The 22,000-nt window shown below is 40.8% G+C and overlaps 1 protein-coding gene across 2 annotated transcripts in view; it reads left to right on the top strand.

Moving 5' to 3' along the window:
* Positions 1 to 2,621: 2,621 nt before the first annotated feature.
* Positions 2,622 to 22,000, top strand: part of USP15 (ubiquitin specific peptidase 15) — a 75,409-nt gene continuing 56,030 nt past the window's right edge. Inside the window, exons 1-3 of one of the 2 annotated variants that reach the window (XM_054988376.1) lie at positions 2,622 to 2,839; positions 16,624 to 16,751; positions 17,206 to 17,336. In XM_054988376.1, the coding sequence (XP_054844351.1) occupies positions 2,751 to 2,839; positions 16,624 to 16,751; positions 17,206 to 17,336 (348 nt within the window). In that variant the 5' untranslated portion in view covers positions 2,622 to 2,750. The remainder of the gene's footprint in view (positions 2,840 to 16,623; positions 16,752 to 17,205; positions 17,337 to 22,000) is intronic. The other variant, XM_054988375.1, reaches the window with a different exon arrangement.

Raw genomic sequence — 22,000 nt, 5'->3', positions numbered from 1 at the left:
AATTGTGTGCTTAGTCCTAATGAGAGAGATAGCTGCAAAATGTTGCACTCTATGCTACCTTAGTAGATGTACAATTATTTTTTACCATTTGATATGTACGGGAAAATAAACATCAAAAACAGAAAACATAAATAATGTAGCAAAGAGTTCTTTTAGTGCTCCTAAAATTTCCAAACTTCCATCAGAAAAAAATCAAAAAAGTCCTTAAAAAATTAATATTTTCTGCCCCCCCCCTTCACCTCTCCCACCAGACCTTTGAAGCAATTACCATTCACTATGTCTCTGGCTTTCATGTCAATGGTTCTGGTCTAAAGACCAATGCAAGTGGTTAAATAATCTATAACTGGCCAATCCTAAAAATGACCTCTCCAAAATGGCATTTTAAACCTTTCTGGATAAATAAGACTCACTGAAAACCTCAGATAGACTGTTGGCAACAGCAATTAGGTTTGACAAGCAATCCAAATGACTACATGTTTGTATATACTTTCCAAAGAGAAGTGTAGTTGTTTGTCCACAGCTTAAGTATTCTTACTTGAGAGTCAGGGCTTACTTCTAAGTAAGCCTAAACAGGTTTGTTCTGCAAGAGCAAGGAAGAGAAATGCCCAAAGGCAACACTGTAAAGTTATCATCAAGCCCGCTGCAAGTATGTGGAAATTAGAATGCAGCTTAGGTAATATTTTGGATGATAAATGTTTGGCTGCCTCTAGATCTGCTTGCCTTACATTAGTGTAGCCTCTTGTAATTTTGAAATGTCTAATTTCATATAAATCCAGATGGAGCGCAAGGAGTGAGTAAGAACAGCTCTAGATTTTTTTCAATCCAATCTTACTGGACATTCAGTTCTCATTAAGACTTATTCAGACTATGGATGTCAAAATCACTAACTCCTCAACATTCATGTTTGTGCCATCAAAGCATAACATTTATTAATATTATATCTGCTACTTAGATTAAGGTTGTCAGGTGTCCAGCTGTGAAGGAGCAGAGGAGACCAGGGCTTGTTCTCTGGCTCGACCTTGCCTCGCCACACCTGCCTCCTCTCCAGGTAGGGTTGCCAGATTGAAGAAAAAAATTAACTGGACCCTGGAGTTTCTCGAACGCCCAGGCCTGTTGCGATGACATCACTTACAGAGTGCTATCATCTCTGGGCATTCCCCCAATGCTCAGGCGGCCAGGTGAGAAAGTTGGCCTTCTACTTCCCGAGACCAGAGGAGGGTGGGTAATTGGACCAGGTGCTCCTCCAGCGTTTGGGCAAGCAGGCAGACCCTGCTTCCTGGGTGCAATGGAGGAGGCTGGGCCAGCTGGACTGGGCGTTTCTCCAGCACTTCAGCAAGCGAGCAGGCCAGCCCCTTCCCAAGCACAGTGGAGGCTGGGCCAGCTGGGTCAGGCGCTCCCTACAGTGCTCAGGCAGGCCTGCTGCTTCCCTGAGTGGGCTGGAAGCCAGGGGAAAGGGAGGAGGGGAGGTGGTGCAGGAAGCTGGGTGGATTCAGCTGGCCTCTGTCCTGGGACTCCGAGGCTGGGTTGCCTGGAGGGGGGGGGGGGGAGGGGAGGCAGCGCTGACACAGGAAGGCCTGCTGGTGCTGTCACCAGCTCATATAGAGGCCAGCAGCCAGCTTTCCTCCCTCACACTTTAAAATACTGGACATTTATATCAATATGTCCCGTATTTTGACCACATTACCCCTGGGCAGTACTAGAAAAAAACCGGACTGTCTGTGGAAAAACTGGACATCTGGCAACTCTACATCCAGGATGGCAGGTAGGAAGGAAGGGAAGCCTCTGCTCAGCTCTTCCCATGCCCAAGCAGATTCCCGGGAGCGAGGGAAGAAGGAAGATGTGACATCATCACACCAGGGCCAGAGAAGAAACCCTTCTGAAACAAAGCATAACTTATGAACATGACATCTTGAAAAACATGGAAACCACCCAGTTAGAGCTTATCTCCAACAACAGAGTGCACCCAATAGCATCGTCTATAGTCCCCATCTCTTACTAAGGTGTCTCTGAGCTATTTCACTGCTATTTTTTAAAAAATAAAAAGCCGAGGTCAGCCGAGCAGGGGAGTGATGACTTCTGGGGGATTGGGATAGGGAAACCTGCCATATGGCAATGTATTGTTAACAGTGCGGTCCTATCCCTAGCGCGCCGTGAGCTTTGAGGGGGTAGCTGCACAGGATTATGCTATTAACAATGCTTTTCTGCATATTGGGAATGAGTAAATTGTACCCATTGCAAAGTAAGAATTAGCAGCCCTAAATTCGGTTGTAGTTTCCCTTAGACTATTATTAGGCTACAAGCACCGGCTGGATCTCCAGACCTCTCTCGCCTTCAGATTCCTCTCCTGGCCTTAGAAAGGATACAGGAAGGGCTCAGAGCGACGCCTCAGCCACTTCGCCTTCCAAGCTCGACAGCGCATGCGCAGCCATCGCCCGTCACCGGAGGAAGAGGGAAGAAACAGGCCTCTGCTGTCCCCGGTAAGACTTCCCATCCGCTTGGCGGCGCTCTTCGCTAGATACGCCAGTCTCTCCCTCCGTGTGAACCATTCTTTCTCTTCCTTCCTTCGCCTGCCGCTTCCATCTATCGAGTCGCCCAAGTGGGAGGGGGCCGTGGAGGGCGTTTCCCCGGTCGCCGCGCGGCGTCACTCCCAGCATGCAGCGCGGCCCGTTCTCACCGCTGCCGCCGCCGCCGCCTCTCCTGCTGCCGTCACTTTCGCAGCTGCTGCCGCCGCCGCCGCGGAGCCGGGAGAGATGGCGGAGGGAGGCGCGGCGGATCTGGAGACCCAGCGCTCGGACATCGCGGCGTTGCTCAAAACGGCTCTCCGCAAGGGCGACACCTGGTGAGGGAAGGGATGGGATGGGGAGCGAGCAAGGGAGGCGCGGAGGAGGGCGAGGCTTGAGGCCCCTCGGAGTGACAGGTGCGGGCGGCTCCTTCCTGCCGTCGCCTCGCCGCCAGCCTGCCTGTCGCTCGGGGTAGGAGGCGGCCGCCTGCTCGCTCGCCGCCTGCTCGCCCCTCACCTCTGCCCAGGAGGCGCCTTCTTCGCCGGGGGAAGGGCTACCTTGGCTGGCAGGTGGGGGCAGGCGTGGCCGGCCCCTCTCGGCCCTTTACCCGACCTGAGGAGGCGAGGCTTGGGGATGGTGGTTCCCCTGTCACCTGTGGGCAGGCGAGAAGGGGCAGGCAGGCAGGCGCTCCTCCCAGGTGTTTTCTGCCATTGTTTCAAACGGCCCCGAGAAAGCCGCCCAGGAGCAGGAGAGGAAGGCGGCGAAATCTCGGCGGAGTGGTTGTTTGGCGAGGAAGGCAGCCTTCATATCTTCGCAGTGCAGCTGCCCAAGAAGCTTCCAGGGCAAGGCCTGCTTTCTGGCCGCTGCTTGTTGGGAGTGCTGCCGCCACTTCTTGATCTGGTTTGGATTTGTATTTTGGCCGGATGCGGGTTTTTTGCACAACTGCCTGTCTCCTCCTATTTTTGAAGCTGCTCATTTGGCAGCTGTACTTTTTTATTTTAGTTTTTTACTGGTGCAGGATTGGTTGAGTTAGAGGAGAGGTACGCCTGGCAAACTTGCTCCTCAATAGAGAGAATCCTGAATTTGGAAATGATTGGATTTGCTAGAGTGAGATGGGGTGTTCTTCTGCATAGATGTTTTGTTATGGGGAACTTTTAAAAATGTACTTTCTGTTCTGTGGGGAAATTGACACATTAAAGATTAGAGACAGGTTTGTAGTCAAGCACGAATCATCTCTGGCTCCTACTGGTTTGTGGTCCAGTTGGGAGGATATATTTTTTTTAAAGACTGTTGTGATCATACAGGTCATGGCAGTAGTCTATGAAGTCTCTCCTGTGAAAATGCTCTCATACATACAGCATCTTCTCATGAATCTTACCTGGGCAACAAGTCAACAAGCAATTCATGGGGAGGGGGAGTTGTCAGATGTATGAATCAATTAAATCTTTCAAGAATAGTTTTGAGTTTGTCACCAGGCTAAATTAGGTTCATATATTGGATTTGCTGGTCTGCAGTTCCTTTTTAACATAAAATAAATGTGCTTGTTTCCATCAACTGCTAAAAGACATATATCATTCTGTCTCATATGTCCCTAGTCACATATGACTATTTGGTAGTGTTAGGCAAATAATTAGTCCCCTCAGTCCTCTCCATGCAGTACTGGGATTATACTAACCTACTTCATGGGGCTGTATTATTAAGATAGTGGGCTGGATCAAGAGAGCCAGTGTGGTGTAGTGGTTAGAGTGTCAGATTAAAATCTAGAAGACCCAGGTTCGAATTCCTGCTCTGTGATGGAAGCTTATTAACAGGGCAATCCTAAGAAGTGTTACTGCTGTCTAAGCTCATTGATTCCAATGGGCCTAGGCTGGAGTAACTTTGTTTAGGATTTCAGTGTAAGTGACCTTGGGCTACACTTTCAGCCTAACACACCTCACAGGGCTGTTGTGAGAATAAAATGGAGGAAAGGAGATTTATGTAAACCAGTTTGGGTTCCACTGGAGAGAAAGGCAGGATAAAAATGAAGTAAATAGAACAACCTTGTTTGCTGGTCTAATCTTGCCTGCATCCCTTCCTCACTGTAGTCCTCATAGCTTGTTCAGGTGTCAGTCAGGGCCTCTTTTCTCTTGTACCAGCAGAAAACCTGGTAGGGTCCAAACTGGTAGGGTAAATCCCATTTGAACTCTTAAAATGTGCTATATAAATCTTGTTATTGTATACTTCTGTCTTAACTATATCTCTATTTTTATAGGAATGCTTTTGAGGGTGGGCCTAAATCATGAAGATACTGATCCTTCATTTGCAACATAATAGTTGGCAAATAATGTATTGGCATATTTCTGTAAAGGAATCAGGCAAAAAAATTGTATTGTCACAAATACCTCCCCCACCCCAAGGAGCTCATATCAGCCCACTTAATATTACATTGTAATCTCAGAACTCCTGTGTGAGGTAGGTAAAAATGGAGGCAGTGAATTGACCAGTGAGCTTCATGCCCAAGTCTGAATTGAATACTAATTTTCCAGTTGCAAGATTACTGCATATTGAAACATTTCTATACACCTTTTCTACCAAGTATGGCGTTTAAGGCAGCATATGAAAAGGGTTAGTTAAAGTAGGAACCGTACAAAATACAGAAGCGATAAAGCAAGTACCCAAGCTAGTACTCATATAGTTTTTGTTGCATGCTCATTAAACTTGATTCTCTACATAGTTGCTCACAAACAAGGCCCTCAGTGGCCAATTGAGTTTACTCCCAGTAAATATGCATAGGATTGGGTAGCCATAATTAGCTACTGAAACTGCCCCTATAAAGAAAAGAGTATGCAAACTGTACTGCAGAAAACATTTCTAAAAGAATCAAACCTGCCATCAGAGATTAGATTTTGGGATTGCAAATGCTATGGTCCCATTTAATTCAACTGAATTTTCAGTGAACTCTAGGAAATTTGATAGTAGAAATAGTAAGCCGATGTAATTGTGAATACTACTTAGGTTGTAAGCTAAACTGCACTTTTGAAATTTGATGTAATTTGCAGAATTATATTCTAAGTATAACTTTAGATTTTATTTATTTATTTTATACCATGCCTGTTTCACTGTTAGGGACCTAAAGTAGTTTACGTTGTTCTCTTCTCCATTTTACCTTCAGAGCAATCCTGTGAGGTAGGCAGGCACTGGCCCAAGATCACCCAGTGAGCTTCCATGGCGGAATAGGGACTCAAATTTGGGTCTCCCAGATCCTAGTCCAACAGTCTAACTACTACACCAGACTGACTGAGTGATTTACGCCAGATTCTTTACTTAAACCATTGTATAATGGCACACTTAGATAATGTCTTCTGTACTGAAAGTTTCATCTCAAATATTTCTAATAGCTCTAAACTTATCATAAGAACAATTATATTGACATTGTTGAGTCTAATTGTAGTAAAGCCATGCTGAGGCAACATTTAAAAAACATTTGGAAGGTTATTACATGTACTGAAGTCATTGGAGGCCTGAAGTATGACTGGTTATAGTAGTGGACTGGACATAGAGCTTGCTCATTGAAAAAATCTGGTATCTCAGAATACTGTACCATGGCTGAGTAATATTTAGGACTATAATATAGAGGTCTATATTTCTATGAATATGCCATGTTGCTACTAATAATCATATAGATAGCAGTTTTGTTGGTGTTTCTCTAGCATGACCAAGAAAAGGGCCTGGCAGAGTAAAGCAGAGAGATAAAATATTAGTTATTTAGCATATTGATGTGCTGCATTTTTCCTGCAACACAGGGCTCAAAGATGCTTGCAAACTTTAAAGTCATGAGACAACCAAAAAAAAGAAAAAGGAAGTCTAATTCCCCAGGCTCACTTTCTTGTAATAATGATTTTCTCACAACTGGTCGTCCTGGCTGCTGCAGAGCAACAGGAGAAGGTGCAGGCCTTGACTTAGTTTTGTAACTGGTCTCCAACTGTTGTATTTAAGCCAGCACATGATATAGGACAGGTCAATTGAAGTGCCAGGCATTATGAGAAGAAATTGTGAAAGTGTGGGATAAGAATAAATTATAGACCAAACATTCAAGGAAAATCCCAAAGCTATGATACATGGAAAGTCCTAAGCACTTGAATACAAAAGGTCTTGTTTGGAGCTGTGTTCTATGTTAAAGTGTGTCAGATCCATCACAAGATAAACCTATACCAACCTGGTGATCAGTAGAGTTCTGTCTTGGTGTGGTCAGCCAAACTCAAAACTGTACAGAGATTAGCAGTTAAGGTTATGCACATTAATGTCATGTTAATCTAGTAGTCTGGGTATGACTAAATAGGCTATAGGAATATTTTGTAAATGTGCCGTGAACAATGAAATGTATATTGCATCATATGTTTTATTATCTTCAAAGTGTAATCCACCACAGGTAAAAAGACTCCTAGAGAAGTGAAAATCTACTGGGTCTCACCAAACAGTGAGGTCTGCAGCATGTTGCAAGAACACTGGGCTAGGGGAAAATGCGATTGTAATAAAGTCCTATTCCATACCAAAGCAGGGCAGTACATTCCAGTGGCTCTTAAATTATCTCTCTCGAAGACAGTACTACAACTCGTATATGGGACATTACTAGGCCCGGTACCCTCAAGTCTAGCTCTTTTGGAGAAAACTCAGTCTAAATTCTTAAGAGCTATATTTGGATTTCCATGTAGCATCCCAAACGCAACTTTACGTTTGGAAACCGGACTGCTGAGAATAGAGGCCAGGTAACTCTGGCTTCAATCAATATTTGGCTTAAGCTCAGCCATTGTCCATCGGATATTACTTCCCTAATTCTTAAAGATAGGTACTGTTCTGCCTGGGTCCACCTATCAGAAATTAACAATGCTGGACTTCTCATTTGAATCCCTACAGATAATGGCCCCGGACCAGGCACAGGCTGTGGTCAAACAGCGTATATTGGATGTCGAAAGACAGAGGGATCTTGCAAGGGTCTCCAATTTCCTAGCCACCACCCCACCCCGCGAACAAGATATGTGGTTTCTCCAGCCTCCTGTCTATCAAGCCTGGAGATCCTGTCCCACCGTAGGGCTTTCTCATTAGCCCGATGTAATACATTTCCATCTGCAGTACTTGAAGGCCGTTATAAGAAGGTCCCAAAGGCTGAGCGAGTTTGTCCATGCAAGACAGGGAAAGTAGAAACAATTGAGCACATTATGCTTGCTTGTAAGTTCTACCACGAAATACGTATAAAACATACCCAACCTGCATTGAAGCTTTCGAGCCTCCCTGACACAGAGCTAACTAATAAGCTCCTGTTAGGTGCTGATCCCCAGATCACGTTGGCTAGTGCCAGATTTTTAGCCGCGGCTTGTAGAATCCACAGGGAATGTGCAAAGGAGTAACATCTGCTTTTATTTCTAACCCTGAAAGCCCACACTTTTGTATTTATATTGCCATGTTTTTAAATAATTATATATTTATATAATTATTTTTACAAAGTGGTGTATTTTGTGTATGATACTCACTTGCGTTTTTTACAAGCCTGTACTGATTATTAACTGTAAATAAATCTGATTGGATTGGATTGGAAGTCCTATTCCATCCCAAGTCAGCACTCTTGAATGGGATAATTTGCTGTACAGTGAAAAAAAAGTTCTCTCTCTACTTGTAAAACCCCATTGAGTTCAAGAATCTTGAGGAGAAGGGAAATTTATTAGACCTGGTGACTGAGTGACCATAGCCTAACCTTTCATCTGAGGGGAGGCAGCTTTTTCTGATGTGTTATAATGATGATTGGAGTAGGTAGGAGCAAAACTTGTTCCTGCAATCCACCTACATTAGATTAGTCATTCCCTGTAATAGTAAAATTGATTGTCTGTGCCAATCACTAAAGCAGGGTCCTGGTATATGAAGAAGGTATGTAGGAAAACATGGAATTCAAAACTGAGCTCAGAAATCCAGGGGAAATGCCTGAAGAGTTTGCAGCAGGACCATGCCAAAACACTACAAAAGAATCATGGCAGCATGGCCATGAGTTGACTGTTAGGGTGAAGGAAATGACGGTCTTACTGCCATTTTCTTCCCTTCATTCTGCAACTTAGTGGGAAGTGGAAATCAATGACAAGGCTCAACTGTTTACACCAATTTTTATCTTTACACTCATTTCCTTTAAAATGCTGGCAGGGGGGGCTTGCCCACTTCAATCTGTGTACACTCTGTGTAATCCTGGAGTCCCAGTGACATATAACCCAAATTTATATCTTCAAAGATAACTTTTAAACTGCAAAGCTCTTTTTATGGTGTAATGAATCTGAGAATCTCTCTACATGAGACTCCTCAGCACATGTTCATCAAATGTAGGGAGACGCCATGTTAGCCAGGAAGCATAGTTTTAAAAGATAGAGCTGGGGGAGATTGCTCCTCAAAGGGTTTGTTAATTTCATCATCGCCTCCCCAAAGGCTCTGTCAATTTTACATCTTCAGTCTAAAACTGTGGGATCGCCACTAGAGGTCAGCGAGGAATGGAAATGAACTGGAGCTGCCTTCCAGAGCCAGACTTGGGCTTGGAGAGGTTATAATGGAGTGAAGTGTCCCTTCTGGCATTTCACAGCCCGTTCACACAGCTCCAGTATATAGCAAAGCCTTTGCCCTGCCGCAGGCTCTGTCTTTTTAAACTACCCTTCCCAGCTAATACTGCATCTCCCAATACGCGTTCTTCATGAGTCAGATAAGATGGTACATATTTTCCATCCTAAATAAACCATGTAAATAGTCAAAGTGCTGCCTGCTTTGCAACTTCAGCTATTGCTTTGAATATATTGGTAATGAAGGAGCTTATTACAATCCTAATTTTTTTTAAAAGAAGTATAAGCAGTAAAGAAGGCAGCCTCCTTAACTTAAATTAGAGAGCAGTGTGGAGATCATGGATATTTGTGTGCGTGTGTGTATCCCCTAAGCCAGAGTTATACTTCACTAGAAGAAATGAGGGCATTTTCTATCTCCCACAGTTCCTTCCATGTCACCTGTTTATTTAATTTATTTTATTTGGTTTCTATTCCACCCTCCCCACGTGGACTCAGGGTGGATCTCACTATATAAAACACAATATATTATTAAATACAGTTCCATAAAAATACATATGCATTATAAAATCATAGTTTGATACAAAAATTACAATAGATAGCTTCCCCCCCCCCCCGCCCCCGGTGGCAGCAGTCACTGCTTAGTTACTTTTAAAAACACACCCACAAGGTGGTGGACAGATCTAATAAGGAGGTTTGACTCATTCACCTCCTCCTACACGGCTGGCGGAGGCCTCGCCCAGCCTCAACCATATGCCTGCCGGAACATCTCTGTCTTACAGGTCCGGTGGAAAGATAGCAAATCCTGCAGGGCCCTGGTTTCAAGTTCCACCAAGTCGGAGCCAGGACCAAAAAGGCACTGGCTCTAGTCTGTTACTTACTTGTAACATTTTATTTGGGGATATTTTTGTAACTCTTAATGTAATGGGAAAGCTTACTTTTGCCTCTGATTTCCAGTGATGAACTTCATAAGAGATTAAACATTTCTGGAAGTTTTTGAGTCAAGAGGAAGGGGGAAATTGTGGATTTTTTCCTTGTTTAGGGTAGGAAAATAGAAATTTGGGGGAATTTTAAATATATTCAGTAATTTCTTAGCAGCCCTAAACTTATTTCACTACTTTTATAAAATAAAATGCATCATGTATCAGTGAGTTAGCATGCCCGTCTCAACAAAGCAGGTTTGGGAAAGATCCTTGAAAAGCTGAGGAAAGCTGGGATGTTGCACAGAAAAACCATGATTCTTTGTGGAAAGAGAAAAAAACCCGCTTCCCAGCAGGATCAAACCCATAGCAAAACACCAGAATGTAAACTGTCATAATCACAATAGGACTAGAAGCATTAACAGTTTACTGATTGTGGACAAAATTAATCCTTGATTAAATGTATCATTGAAACTATTGTATATGTTAGTATATTCAGGAAATATTTGTCTCTAAAAGTGTGGATTTTTTTTATAAGACAATCTTCACTCTACACATTTTGAGTGAGTAAAGCTTTCTTTTAAACCACATCATTCATTTCTAGAGAGAATGTTTCGTAGGCTTTTTTTTTCAGTACTCTCAAAAATTTCCAGTCTTTCTGTTGTAAAAATTGAGAAAAGTCTCAGAGTAGCAGTTGTATTTTTCCGGGGTTTTTTTCTTTCTGACCTTCATATCTCTCAGCCCCATTCACCTCTGGAAAAAAGTCTCTAAGGCTACATGTAAGCAGTATGTTTAATCTCTGTTTCATATTCCTTTCTGCATCTTGTTCTATAGTGTTCGTAAGTAAGAATTAATGCCAGATGAGTTCTTTGCTTAAAAACACATTCTTTCTGTACCATGCAAAATAATAATAATGTAATAATACAGTACATCAGTAACACTCTTATGATTTCTAAATAAGGAATAGAGAAATGTTATTTAGGTTTAGTTGCGTACTACAAACGTAGTATGAAGCACCATATTTACTTTTTGAGTAGCTAGGTAGGCTAGAGCTCAGTTGTAGAAAGTTGTACATATAATAATAATAATAATAATAATAACAACAACAACAACAACAACAACAACATTCGATTTATAGACCGCCCTTCAGGACAACTTAATGCCCACTCAGAGCGGTTTACAAAGTATGCCATTATTATCCCCACAACAAAACACCCTGTGAGGTAGGTGGGGCTGAGAGAGCTTCAGAGAACTGTGACTAGCCCAAGATCACCCAGCTGGCTTCAAGTGGAGGAGTGGGGAATCAAACCCGGCTCTCCAGATTAGAGGCGCTCTTAACCACTACACCAAACTGGCTCTCATATATTAACAACGTAGTCCTAAGAACGCTTTCCTGGGTGTAAGCCCATTGAATGGACTAAAGTGAGTAAATTTTCTCAGGATTATAAATCTCTAATTCAATCTCTCACATGTACAATGAAGGACCTCATGTAGCAGAATTCAGAGAAAGATCTTTATTTCTGGAGAGCTGATGCCAGTCATTGTCAGCAGCTCTGAGCTAGGCACAATTGATCTGATTCCATATATGACTGTTATATATAGTTAGTTCTCCGCTAATGAATTATAGCCCATTTTACAAAGCAGAAAATCAATCCCTAATTTTTAAAACACTGAACAACAGATTCACCTGAGTTTTTCTTCTTCTCAGTGATACAACATTGATCAGCCGATAAAGAATTATTAGTTGAATATTGTATCCAGAAATATTTCCTGTAGCTCAAGGATGTGTTTAGGTAATTCCTACAATCTTATAGCATGTCATTTCAAGCGATACAGAAGTCAGATAAGTTGTGTGTTTCTTCCTGTTAGTATAAAAGATTTTAATAGCTTAGCAAAACTCACAACTGTATTTTTTTCTTTTCCCCGGGATATATTAATGAAATCCAATGGAGATGCAGTCTACAATAAGTTATATGCAGAAAGATTCACCTTTTCAAAATTTAGGATATAGATTGCTTCCATGTCTTCAAGAATGTAATCTGTTAACTTCCAAAATTTTAGATTGAAGAGTTTGATTAAAAAAAAACATGGGGAGCTTGCTAACTAGAACACTGTTAACTTTATAGTCATATGATTTAATGTGGCACTAGTACAGCTCTCTAGTCTCTAGTGTTGGTCTAGGTATAACAAAACTGTCCCCCGTCCTAAGACTATAAAGTGAGTGACTCTTCAAACTAAACTAAGTTCTTTAAATGAACTATCTGAATATTAAAGTCTCGTATTTACTTGATATGGAGATGAAGTATTCATTGTCAATTTCAATTAGAGCAAACTTTATCGCTGCCATCCCTATAACCATGGATAAGTGAAGATCAGGGTGTAGGGTTATGTATCTCCACCCCTCATCCTTCTCATGCACAAATTCCCTTACGCTCTCATTCAGATTTCAGATTAACAACAAAAACAAACTCTGGTTATTTTTAACTACTGTTAATATTGGTCCATGTATAAGTGAACTAGTGCAGATGCAACACTAACCGTGGTTAGAAAATCATGTCTTGTGGGCTCTCACCCTGTTATCTCTCTCCCTGATCCTCTCCTTTTGTATTCACATTCTTCCATCCTGTCTCCTTTTAGAGAATATCAGCTAGTCATGTTGCTCTGTTATGTCTGAACCAAAGTAAATGATGTACATAGTTTCAAACTAGAGTTTGCAACCCTGGCTAGGAGCAGTTTACAAACTCTGGTTTGAGTTAAAGGTAGATAATTAGTGAAGATTTAACACTTTACTATTGTAAGGTCTTTTTCTCACCTATGTGAAGAAGTGGAAGCAAGCACATGCCTTCATGGAGGAACTGGCCCCCTAACCATGGCTAGGAAATGGGGAGAATTATGTCTTTACTGGCCCAGTAACAAACTGTAGATAATGCTAGTGAGAAAAAGGGGTAAGGGAAGGTTGTGCATAAGAAGGAAGGAGCTAGGGAAGAAAATGCATAATTCTATAGTCTGATGTGAATACAGTATTGAAGAGTGAGGGGGCAAGGGGTAGGTCAGTGCAAAGACACAGTCACAACTTGTTGGATTAAAAAGGCCACAACTTTATTGGTTTACAGCTTATGGAAACATCAGTCAACCCACATGCAGGTCAATGACCCCTTCAGCCTACCTGCTGAAAGGGGAAACCGCAAGATGACAGGCTGTGGATTCATATGGCTCAAACCTCTGCGTGAATTCTCCTGCCACCTGGGAGTGAGCATACCCCAACAGCCCCTGACTGAGCTTGTCCCTACAATTCCGCATTCCCGAGATCCCTTAAGAGGATCCTAAAATATAGGAAAACTAGGTTCACAGCCCTGTTCCCCCCCTAAAAGATCCTTGTCTAATATCAAAACTACCCTTCTCAAAGTTATGACAGAGATATAATAGCTTAAAGCATTAAAAACACAATGACACCAAGACATTACATATCCCCAAAGCAACCTTCAGAAGCATATTCTCTAGACCCAAGAGTCATCACAACACCCAACAATCCCTAGAAACAAGGGTGGGATGGGTGGGAAACTTGTTCAGAAGCAGAGTGCTGGGTTCTTGGCCAGTTTTGCTAGTTAACCCTAGCAGGTGAACCAGAGGGAAGACGTAGCCCTCAAGTTCTGTTGGCTGGGGCCCTGCCCCACAGGCTGGTCAGCCAGCTGCTGATTGACTGGCTGGTGATTTGAACCTGGGGCACAGCACACTGCCCCGTTGAGGCACCAGGGAGCTCTCAAGAAGATGTCAGTTGCCACATGCTTCAAACCCTCCCTCCCAGACTCTAAAGGCAGCCTGGGTAAATTCAGGGCTGGGTGCTGGGTGATTTGTTAACCATGGGGAAGGGTTATGTTGTATCAAGTCTTAGTGATTTCCATAATTTTCCTCCCTTAGGGAGGAAAGCTTTTAGATCTTTGTGATGGGAGGGGTTAGTTCTTTAGAATATCAAAGTCATTTTGATACATTTTCGGTGCGACCCTAAGAAGAGTTACTCCAGTCTAATTTATTTCAATGAGCTTAGACCGGAGTAACTCTACTTAGGATTGCAGTGTTAGGGCCTTAATTGTACCACTGCATTTTGAATAAAATTCAACATTCTGTTGATGACTACCTGCCAATACCCATATTTTGCCCCCACCCCAGTATCTCAACAATACTATCTGCGAGATAGAGCTCAGATACTGTTGTATTGAAAAAACAAAATCTCTCCTATTTTTTTGCTGCCTAGAGTCCTTGTCCTCATCTGGAATGGTTTCTTACATAGGATGTGTCTGATCTGTTCATTGTGTAATTCTGAGCTATCAAGAGTAAAAAAGAACACTGCTGAGATGTTCAGCAATGCATACATGTGAACTATAGTTAAAAATATTCTATCACTCGTGTAGGAAAATAAAAGTGTACTTAAGTTCATTTCTGCTTCCTCCTTCTTCTACATGCTAGCTGGCTAATCAGCTTTCTTTTCCCCAAACAGTCAATCGGTAGCTAGTCAGTGTCCCACTGTAGACAGCTTGGGAAAGTTTGTAGAAAAGTTGGAAAGTAGCAATCTAGTTTTCCTGGCTGAATTTAATGTATTTATATTCAAGTTCAGTGTTTATTAAATGTCAGAATACTAAGGACGGTTATTCAGTGGACTGTGAAATTCATGGGGAAGGGAATCTTCTTGCTTTCTCTCAAGTTCTTTGCTCCCTTGATCTTCATGTCTGCCCCCTGCTTCTGTTCTCCCACTGACTATTTTTCAGTTTCATAATGGTGTAACTGATCACTGAAGTCTTGTGAGGCTTTCTCATAAGATCTTGACAACCAGTTTAGGTTGCCTAGGCAATCCAAAATGACTGCCAATGTTTCATGAGGTATTCACAAGATCTAGGTACTTAAACTGTTTTATATTTTCTTCTCCTATTTTTTTAATAAGGAATTGTATCATGTATTTGTGTTTTCTATACAGAAAAGAATCCAATACCAACCCAATCTCCAGCGCTGGTTTTTGCTCATGGTTTATGTCTTACTACTGTTCCTGAGCATCCCTAAATTATAGCTGGTACACCTAATAACAGAGATAGCGTGAGAAAGTTAAAAGTTATGTCAAAATACATCTTTAAAAAAGAACCCTGGGTATCTAGTCCAGTGTTCACTTTGTAACTAACTAACTAACTCAGGGGAGGGCAGTCATTTACAATGGGAACTTAAGGTCAGAATATATATTATAACCCTTCCAATACTCGTTGCGCTGCTGCATGTGCTAAGTTCCTGTAGGCTCTTTTCAATAAAAGGTAGGCTAGTTCTTTGCTCTATTTGTGTTGTCTTGTCAAATGTGCATTTGCAAACTTGAATTTATGTGATAGCATGTAACTCTCCCCTTATTCAGCTTAACTGCAGTGTTACTCTAAAGATGTTGCAAATATTTATTTTATTTATTTAAAACATTTTCACCCTCCTTTCCCACCCAATTTATACAAGGCAGCAAGCCATTAAATAATTTTAAAACAACTGTAAAAACAATATATATATGCAACAACAATTAAGAATTTAAACAGTAAAGAGGGCCAATAAGGGAACGCCAAATGAAACCGTTTTCACACGTGCCCCAGGAGATGGTGCAAACTCACGGCATGAAGTTTCTTCCTAGCACAATCTCCTGGCACGATCCCCTTTAATGGCCTGATGATGTCAGAAAAAGGGCCATTAAAGGGGATCGTGCCGGGAAATCATGCTAGGAAGATGCTTTTATGCCGTGAGTTTCGCGCGATCTTCCAGGTGCGTGGCAGTGTGAAACTGGCCATGGTCTTTACTTGCTGCCAGAAGATAAAGATTCATGGGGGAGGGGACATGAATCTTCTTATGGAACAGGGATGCATTGGGTATGAGTATATGTGAAAGTTTGATGGATTGAATTCTGGGTAGCTAGAATATAATTTAATTGCTTAAATTTGGTCTAGTCCTATTTGTATTTGGCATACTTGAATATGAATATTGGATAAGGGGTATTTAGTCCTACCTGGGGTGATGATCTGGCAGTCAGCTATTTGAATCGCTTCGGAATCTGACTAGCACACAAAGTACTTCCAATGATTTACTCAGATTGGACAATAATGTTGGTGATCTATGCAACAGTGAAAATGTTAAACTTTTTACCATCTTACATGCAGATACAGAAATCCTGTAGCATTTTATTTGCACGGTTTTAGAAATACTAATCACACAATTACTTTTTAAATAACATCTTTGATGACAACTTGTCTGGATTCATTATATGTAATGGTATTTTAAGAAGAAAACTACATGGTAGAATGCCTTAATTTGGAAGGCTTTAGGGAAGATACTAGTATATAAAAGTAATATAAATCTGTATTTTGATAGTCCTGTGTAACAAATTGGAAGGATCTGTTTCATCATGTAAGCTTACATCAGAAAAATGGCAGAAATCATTTAATCTCAAACATGTAGATGTTGCAGAACAACATTTTGTATTCTGTAATAATTTATATTTTGCAAGCTTGTCCGATACAAATAGTTCACTTTATCACATTATCAGGAAAAGCCAATGATATATCTCATATCCTAGATATATGAACTTTTGACCATTGAATTCACATGTTCTTCCTCCTTCTTTTCAAGGTATTTAGTGGATAGTCGCTGGTTCAAACAGTGGAAAAAATATGTTGGCTTTGACAGCTGGGACAAATATCAGATGGGAGATCAGAATGTTTACCCAGGTCCAATTGATAATTCAGGACTTCTCAGAGGTAATGTAGTAATACTGAATATAAAAAGCAGGATCCTTGTATTTTTCAGGGCTATAAATATTTCTAGTTGTTCCATAAAGCTCAGTCTATCTCTTAGAAGTTACAGAAGATATGTATCTTACTACCCCAGTTCATGAAAATTTCATATCAGATGGAAATCTATAAACAGAATTGATCATTGAACCTGGGCAGGGGGTGGGCACAGGGAGAACGACAAGTATCTAAACTGTTAAGATAAGCTGTCTAGCTAAGGGTTTTTTGTGATATTGCCTTTTTCATGCTAAAGATGCACTATTTTAAGATAAAGATGATGTCTTTTAATAGATAAATTGTGTTTTTCAGTTGTTTCAAACTGCTAAGCTCCAGTGTAATAGAAGGCGTTTCAAAAAACCAAGAATGATCAAAAAACCATTTAAATGATTCTGTACCTGAATTTGAAAATGTTTTCTCATAGATGGGGATTGCCAGTCTCTTAAAGAGCATCTCATTGATGAGCTGGACTACATTCTTTTACCAACTGAAGGCTGGAATAAGCTAGTCAGCTGGTATACTCTCTTAGAAGGCCAGGAACCAATTGCACGCAAGGTACTTCTTATATTGAGCTCTGAAATATATGCCATATAATACTAATAATGTGTTATATTTAACACTCCCTTATTACCCTGTATTCTTTGCAGCTTGACTGAGTAGACCACTGACATTAATTTTTGTTATTCAGTATTAATGGCTTGGTTAATTTCATTGAGTAAAAAGAGAAAAAGTAAGTTACCTACTTTAAACTCTATTCTAGTAAGTACTATGTCATCAGCTTCATACAGTTTTGACTTTTTATGCATGGGCTCTAATAAAATTTTGGGGTTGGAGAAAAGCTGCTTATGCTGGAGAATGGTTCCTTGGAGAATAGTTGGAGTCACCCCCTTATTTCTAACGTGGTGCCCTTCCTAACACTTCTGTGACTAGGATTTAAATTGGCCTTTGCTTTGGCAAACAGTGATTGCAGCTATTTGTTGAAATAAACTAACCAAATGGCAAAAAAACACATTAATGTGTGAAATTAAGGAATAAGTTTAGACTATTATGTACGAAAACAAGGAACTGCAAAATTCAATAGATAAAAATTACAGGATTCCTTCAGTGTGTTGCCATCATAGTAGCCGATCACTGCCATGAGGTATTCAGTTTCCGAAATGCCTAATTTGAATGTGATACCTGCATTTTACAAAGCATTAAACTAAGTCATGGGGTTGAAGTTACAGAAGCACAGGCCATGTAATGGGATTTTATCTCTTTTGTTTCACTGCAGTCACTGCAGTCACTGCTTCCCTATCCACTCCCCACTCCCACCCAGTGCTTCTTTTGATATAGTAAGCCTTTGATTCCAGTTGTAGTTTCTCAGCAGTCCCTGGTTAAGCTGTTTATCGTACTGATATATCTGAACTAAATGTTTGAAACCTTTTACGTTTGTCTTGATAGTCAAATAATATTAGAGATGGAAAGAGTATCATATTCAGTTTTGCATGTGTATTGTTTTGCTTGTTCTAACCATATAAATTAGTTTTTACACCTTATGTGTAGCATCCCATGCTAACAACAACAGTGCACATTATTCTAAAATATTTTCAGATGTTACCCAGTGTATCAGACTGTAGAGGAATTTTCCTTTTTTAGATATTTCTTTAGTTTCATTACACTCTTCCCTTCCATAGCTGTCTCTCGTATTTTTCCGCAGGCACTGGCATTCCATTACTACTTCTCTACTAGGGCACACCTTTCTTAGAAATTTTTCTTAGGATACCTTCCCTACACTTGTACATATAAACGTACACAGAATCCTTGCTATTTCTCTATCTGTAGTACGTTTGGTTTGAGGCAATTTTTACAAATTTCCTCTCCTACTGCAGATCACCACTTTCATCCTCCATGCTCCTAGGGGTTCATTGACCTCTGGGTATGCAATTTTAGGGAATACCGTAAAAAGCAGGGAGAGGGTGTTTATGTAAGTGCAAGTCTGCTCATGCTCTAGATAGTAGGTGGGATTCAACCATCTTCCAAATAGCCTTCATCCTACTTAAGTGGCTTTTCCTCCAACAGAAGAGGTACTTAAGTTGGAGGATGGCTCCTTAGACTGCAGGAAGGATTCAAACTTGAACCAAAAGGAAAGGTGGGATATAAATATTTTAATTAAAAATGAGTAAATATTGCTCAGTGAATGGAAGGATAAGGGTAAGATCCTCTTCAGTATAAGATACCATGTTTACTTTTGATTGTAAACTGTTACGGCTCAAAATTAATACTATGAAAATGTCTAGTGAATCAAGTTGTCACATTTCTAGTCTCATACTGTATTTTGTTGAATGTGTAAGATCAGTTCACATCATGCAAATCATGATTAATGCTAACCAACTGATTAAAGTTGAAATTGTAATTTTAATTTCCAAGGATACAGCTGGCAAACCATGCTTCAGGGCTGTTGCTTTTGCTTTATTCTCCGAAGCTCACATTTCTTTGATTAGGGGAGTAGCTTCTGAAGGTGGAGTCAATGTCCATCATTATTCCTTATCAGTTGTAAAGCCATAATTTAAAGCAAATATAGGCTTGGATCCCATGGAGTATTTCTGTTTATGGGAAAGTTTTCCAGCCATGGGGCAACACTTTCTCACCTCCCATTGAAGCCTAAAAGGGCTCCAGAAATGCTGCTCCTGGGAGACAGGAACAGCATTTCAGGGGGCATTTTGAACTCCAGTGGGAGGGGCAAGATGGGAAAGTCATACACATCCTCTATTGGATCCAACCCACAGTTCATAAGTCCACTTTGAAGTGTGGGTTTGTTACAAACCATAGTTTGTCAATTCAGGGATCACGCCAAACCACAAACTTCCTTAACTATGGTTGGACATCATGTATGAATTGTCTTTTGATTGTCCTAAAATAGCTAACCCCAATTCTTCTGAAGTCATCACAAATACTATGGTTTAAATATGCCGCAAAAGGCGTCACTGAAAATATAAGCTTGAGCTGTGAGCAAAGCTGAATAGTATTTAGTAGAGATGAGCACGAAACGAAATATGAACCAAAGTTCATGATGAACTGGGCTGGTTCGTGGTTCGCAAACTGGCGGTTTGTCAGAGCCCATTTCTGACGAACTGCCACGAACTTTAGGCTGCTTCATTTTTTGGTTCGTCACTGCAAACAGCCTGGTGCCGATCAGACCTTCTGCTGACCTGGAAGTGATGATTTGCTGACCTAGATGTGACGTTTTCACGAACCAAACTGGTTCGCAAACCGGGGCAGGTTCATGAAAGTTTGTGATTTGTGAAATGCAACGAACCACACAGTTTGTTTTTTTCCAGTTCGTGCCCATCTCTAGTATTTAGTTAATTTTCCTTTTGGAATAATAGAAGAAATGGAAATGATGTTAATTGCTTTTGTCTGAGGTAAATTCCATGGATCTTCTTAGTGCTTGTTATAGTAAATCTGCTTTGCAGAAAGGCCTGTGTATATATTGCTATCAGAGATAAAAAAAGATGAAAAGAAGTTACTTTTGCTCATTGACTCCCCCCCCCCCCAACTTTTATAGTGTTCATTCATCCTGTGATGGCACTGCAAGCTGTATTAATGTATTGTATTCTTGGAATTCATTCTGGATTTCATTTTGAACTCATGCCTGTTTTTAATGCTTCCAGAAAACCTATCTCAAATTTAAGTATCTAGCATCCAATTTTAATATCTAATTTAAGTTTTCTCAATTAGATGCATGTTTTAATAGTATTGCTCAAAAAGCTTCTGTATATTAATTGAAGATACAGCTGGAACGTGATATGACAAGGCTTTTTTGGGTCCAGATGCAACATTATAATGTTTGGCAAGGTGTAAAGACAGAAATTACCACTTTTCTCAAGAGCTTTTTCCTGTGAGGTTAGAAACACCCTGCTCTAAAATAGCACCAAAAGATACAGTTAACAATTTAGATCGCTAACAATATTCGCCATCCCATTAAATTGGTGTGGGAGGTGAGCAGAAAAGGACTCACTAAATTAGAATTGAACTGTCCATAGGATGGAGTGAGCCATACCCACTACACACATTCTGGATTTCCTCACAAGCCTTAGTGCATGGAGAGGGTTTGATAGCCATGAGAAATCATGTTTCAAGAAGCTATGCTGGATTGTACCTTATGAGTTCTTCGTTTTGACACCCAAATCACCAATTTAGCAGTAACATAGTGAAGGGTTGCTGTTCTGACGTGACCCTTCTCCAGAATTCCAGCCCTTTGCATTCCATCACTGCTACATTTCTGTCCTCTTGCATTTCCAGAAAGCAGGAAGAGAACCCGACATTACCAGTCTAGAAGCCAGGCAGTTGAGCAACTGCCATTACAACTTGGCCATCTCTACAGTGTTGCACTCATAGTGACTTTTTTTTAATGCAGCCCTACAATACGGAATCTGTGTGCCTGGTTCTTTGCATGCTGTAAGTCCCAATGCGTTCAATGAGACTTACTCCCAAATAAGTGTGCATAGTACTGCAACTGTAAACTGGAAAGAAGGAAGAATGCATCTTGTGCACGCTCATGGCTGTACATAGGGTGTTTTTTTCCTGCAGCTTGATCTTTGTAGATTTAAGATTGTGGTGGAAAACCATCCTGTAACTCTGTGTAACACAGGACAGATGTTGTCTTCTTCGTATCAGACTAAGAACTGTTTGCTCTAAATTAGGCAGGAAGAAGCCCTACTGTGCCAATCCAGAACTAAGTCTAGTTTTAGATGGACATGGAGATGTTGTTGTTTGTTGTATATCCTTAAAAACCATGTCGATCTTTTAAGTTTGAAGGGGAAATGTGAATTCACCTGGTTGTCTAGGGCAATATTTATGAACTCAATCATTTTCAGACATGAAACGGTAATATAAGAAATTCACATTCAGCAACATAGGTTGCTTGCCATATTTTCTACTGTGTGTTTATACAAACACACATTAGAGGAATAGTAGCAGACCATATGTCTTCATATAGCTGCCATTAAATACTCTCCTTTTTGTTACTATGTAACATACTAAATTTATCTTTCTCTGAAATATCAATGATGTGGTTTAATGCTCTTAAATCAGTGGGGAAGCCCTAATTCAAGAGGTAATGTACATATCAGAATTCTTGAATGCATAAGGAATTCTTGGCCTGATAGATGCTCTTGTACAAAACTTTTGAAATCTTAAATTAATTTAATGGTCTATGAATATCTCAGTTACTGGAA

Source organism: Eublepharis macularius, chromosome 9 (genome assembly GCF_028583425.1).
Source record: "Eublepharis macularius isolate TG4126 chromosome 9, MPM_Emac_v1.0, whole genome shotgun sequence".
Classification (NCBI taxonomy): Eukaryota; Metazoa; Chordata; class Lepidosauria; order Squamata; family Eublepharidae; genus Eublepharis; species Eublepharis macularius.
This window is presented reverse-complemented; position numbering and strand designations above follow the sequence as displayed.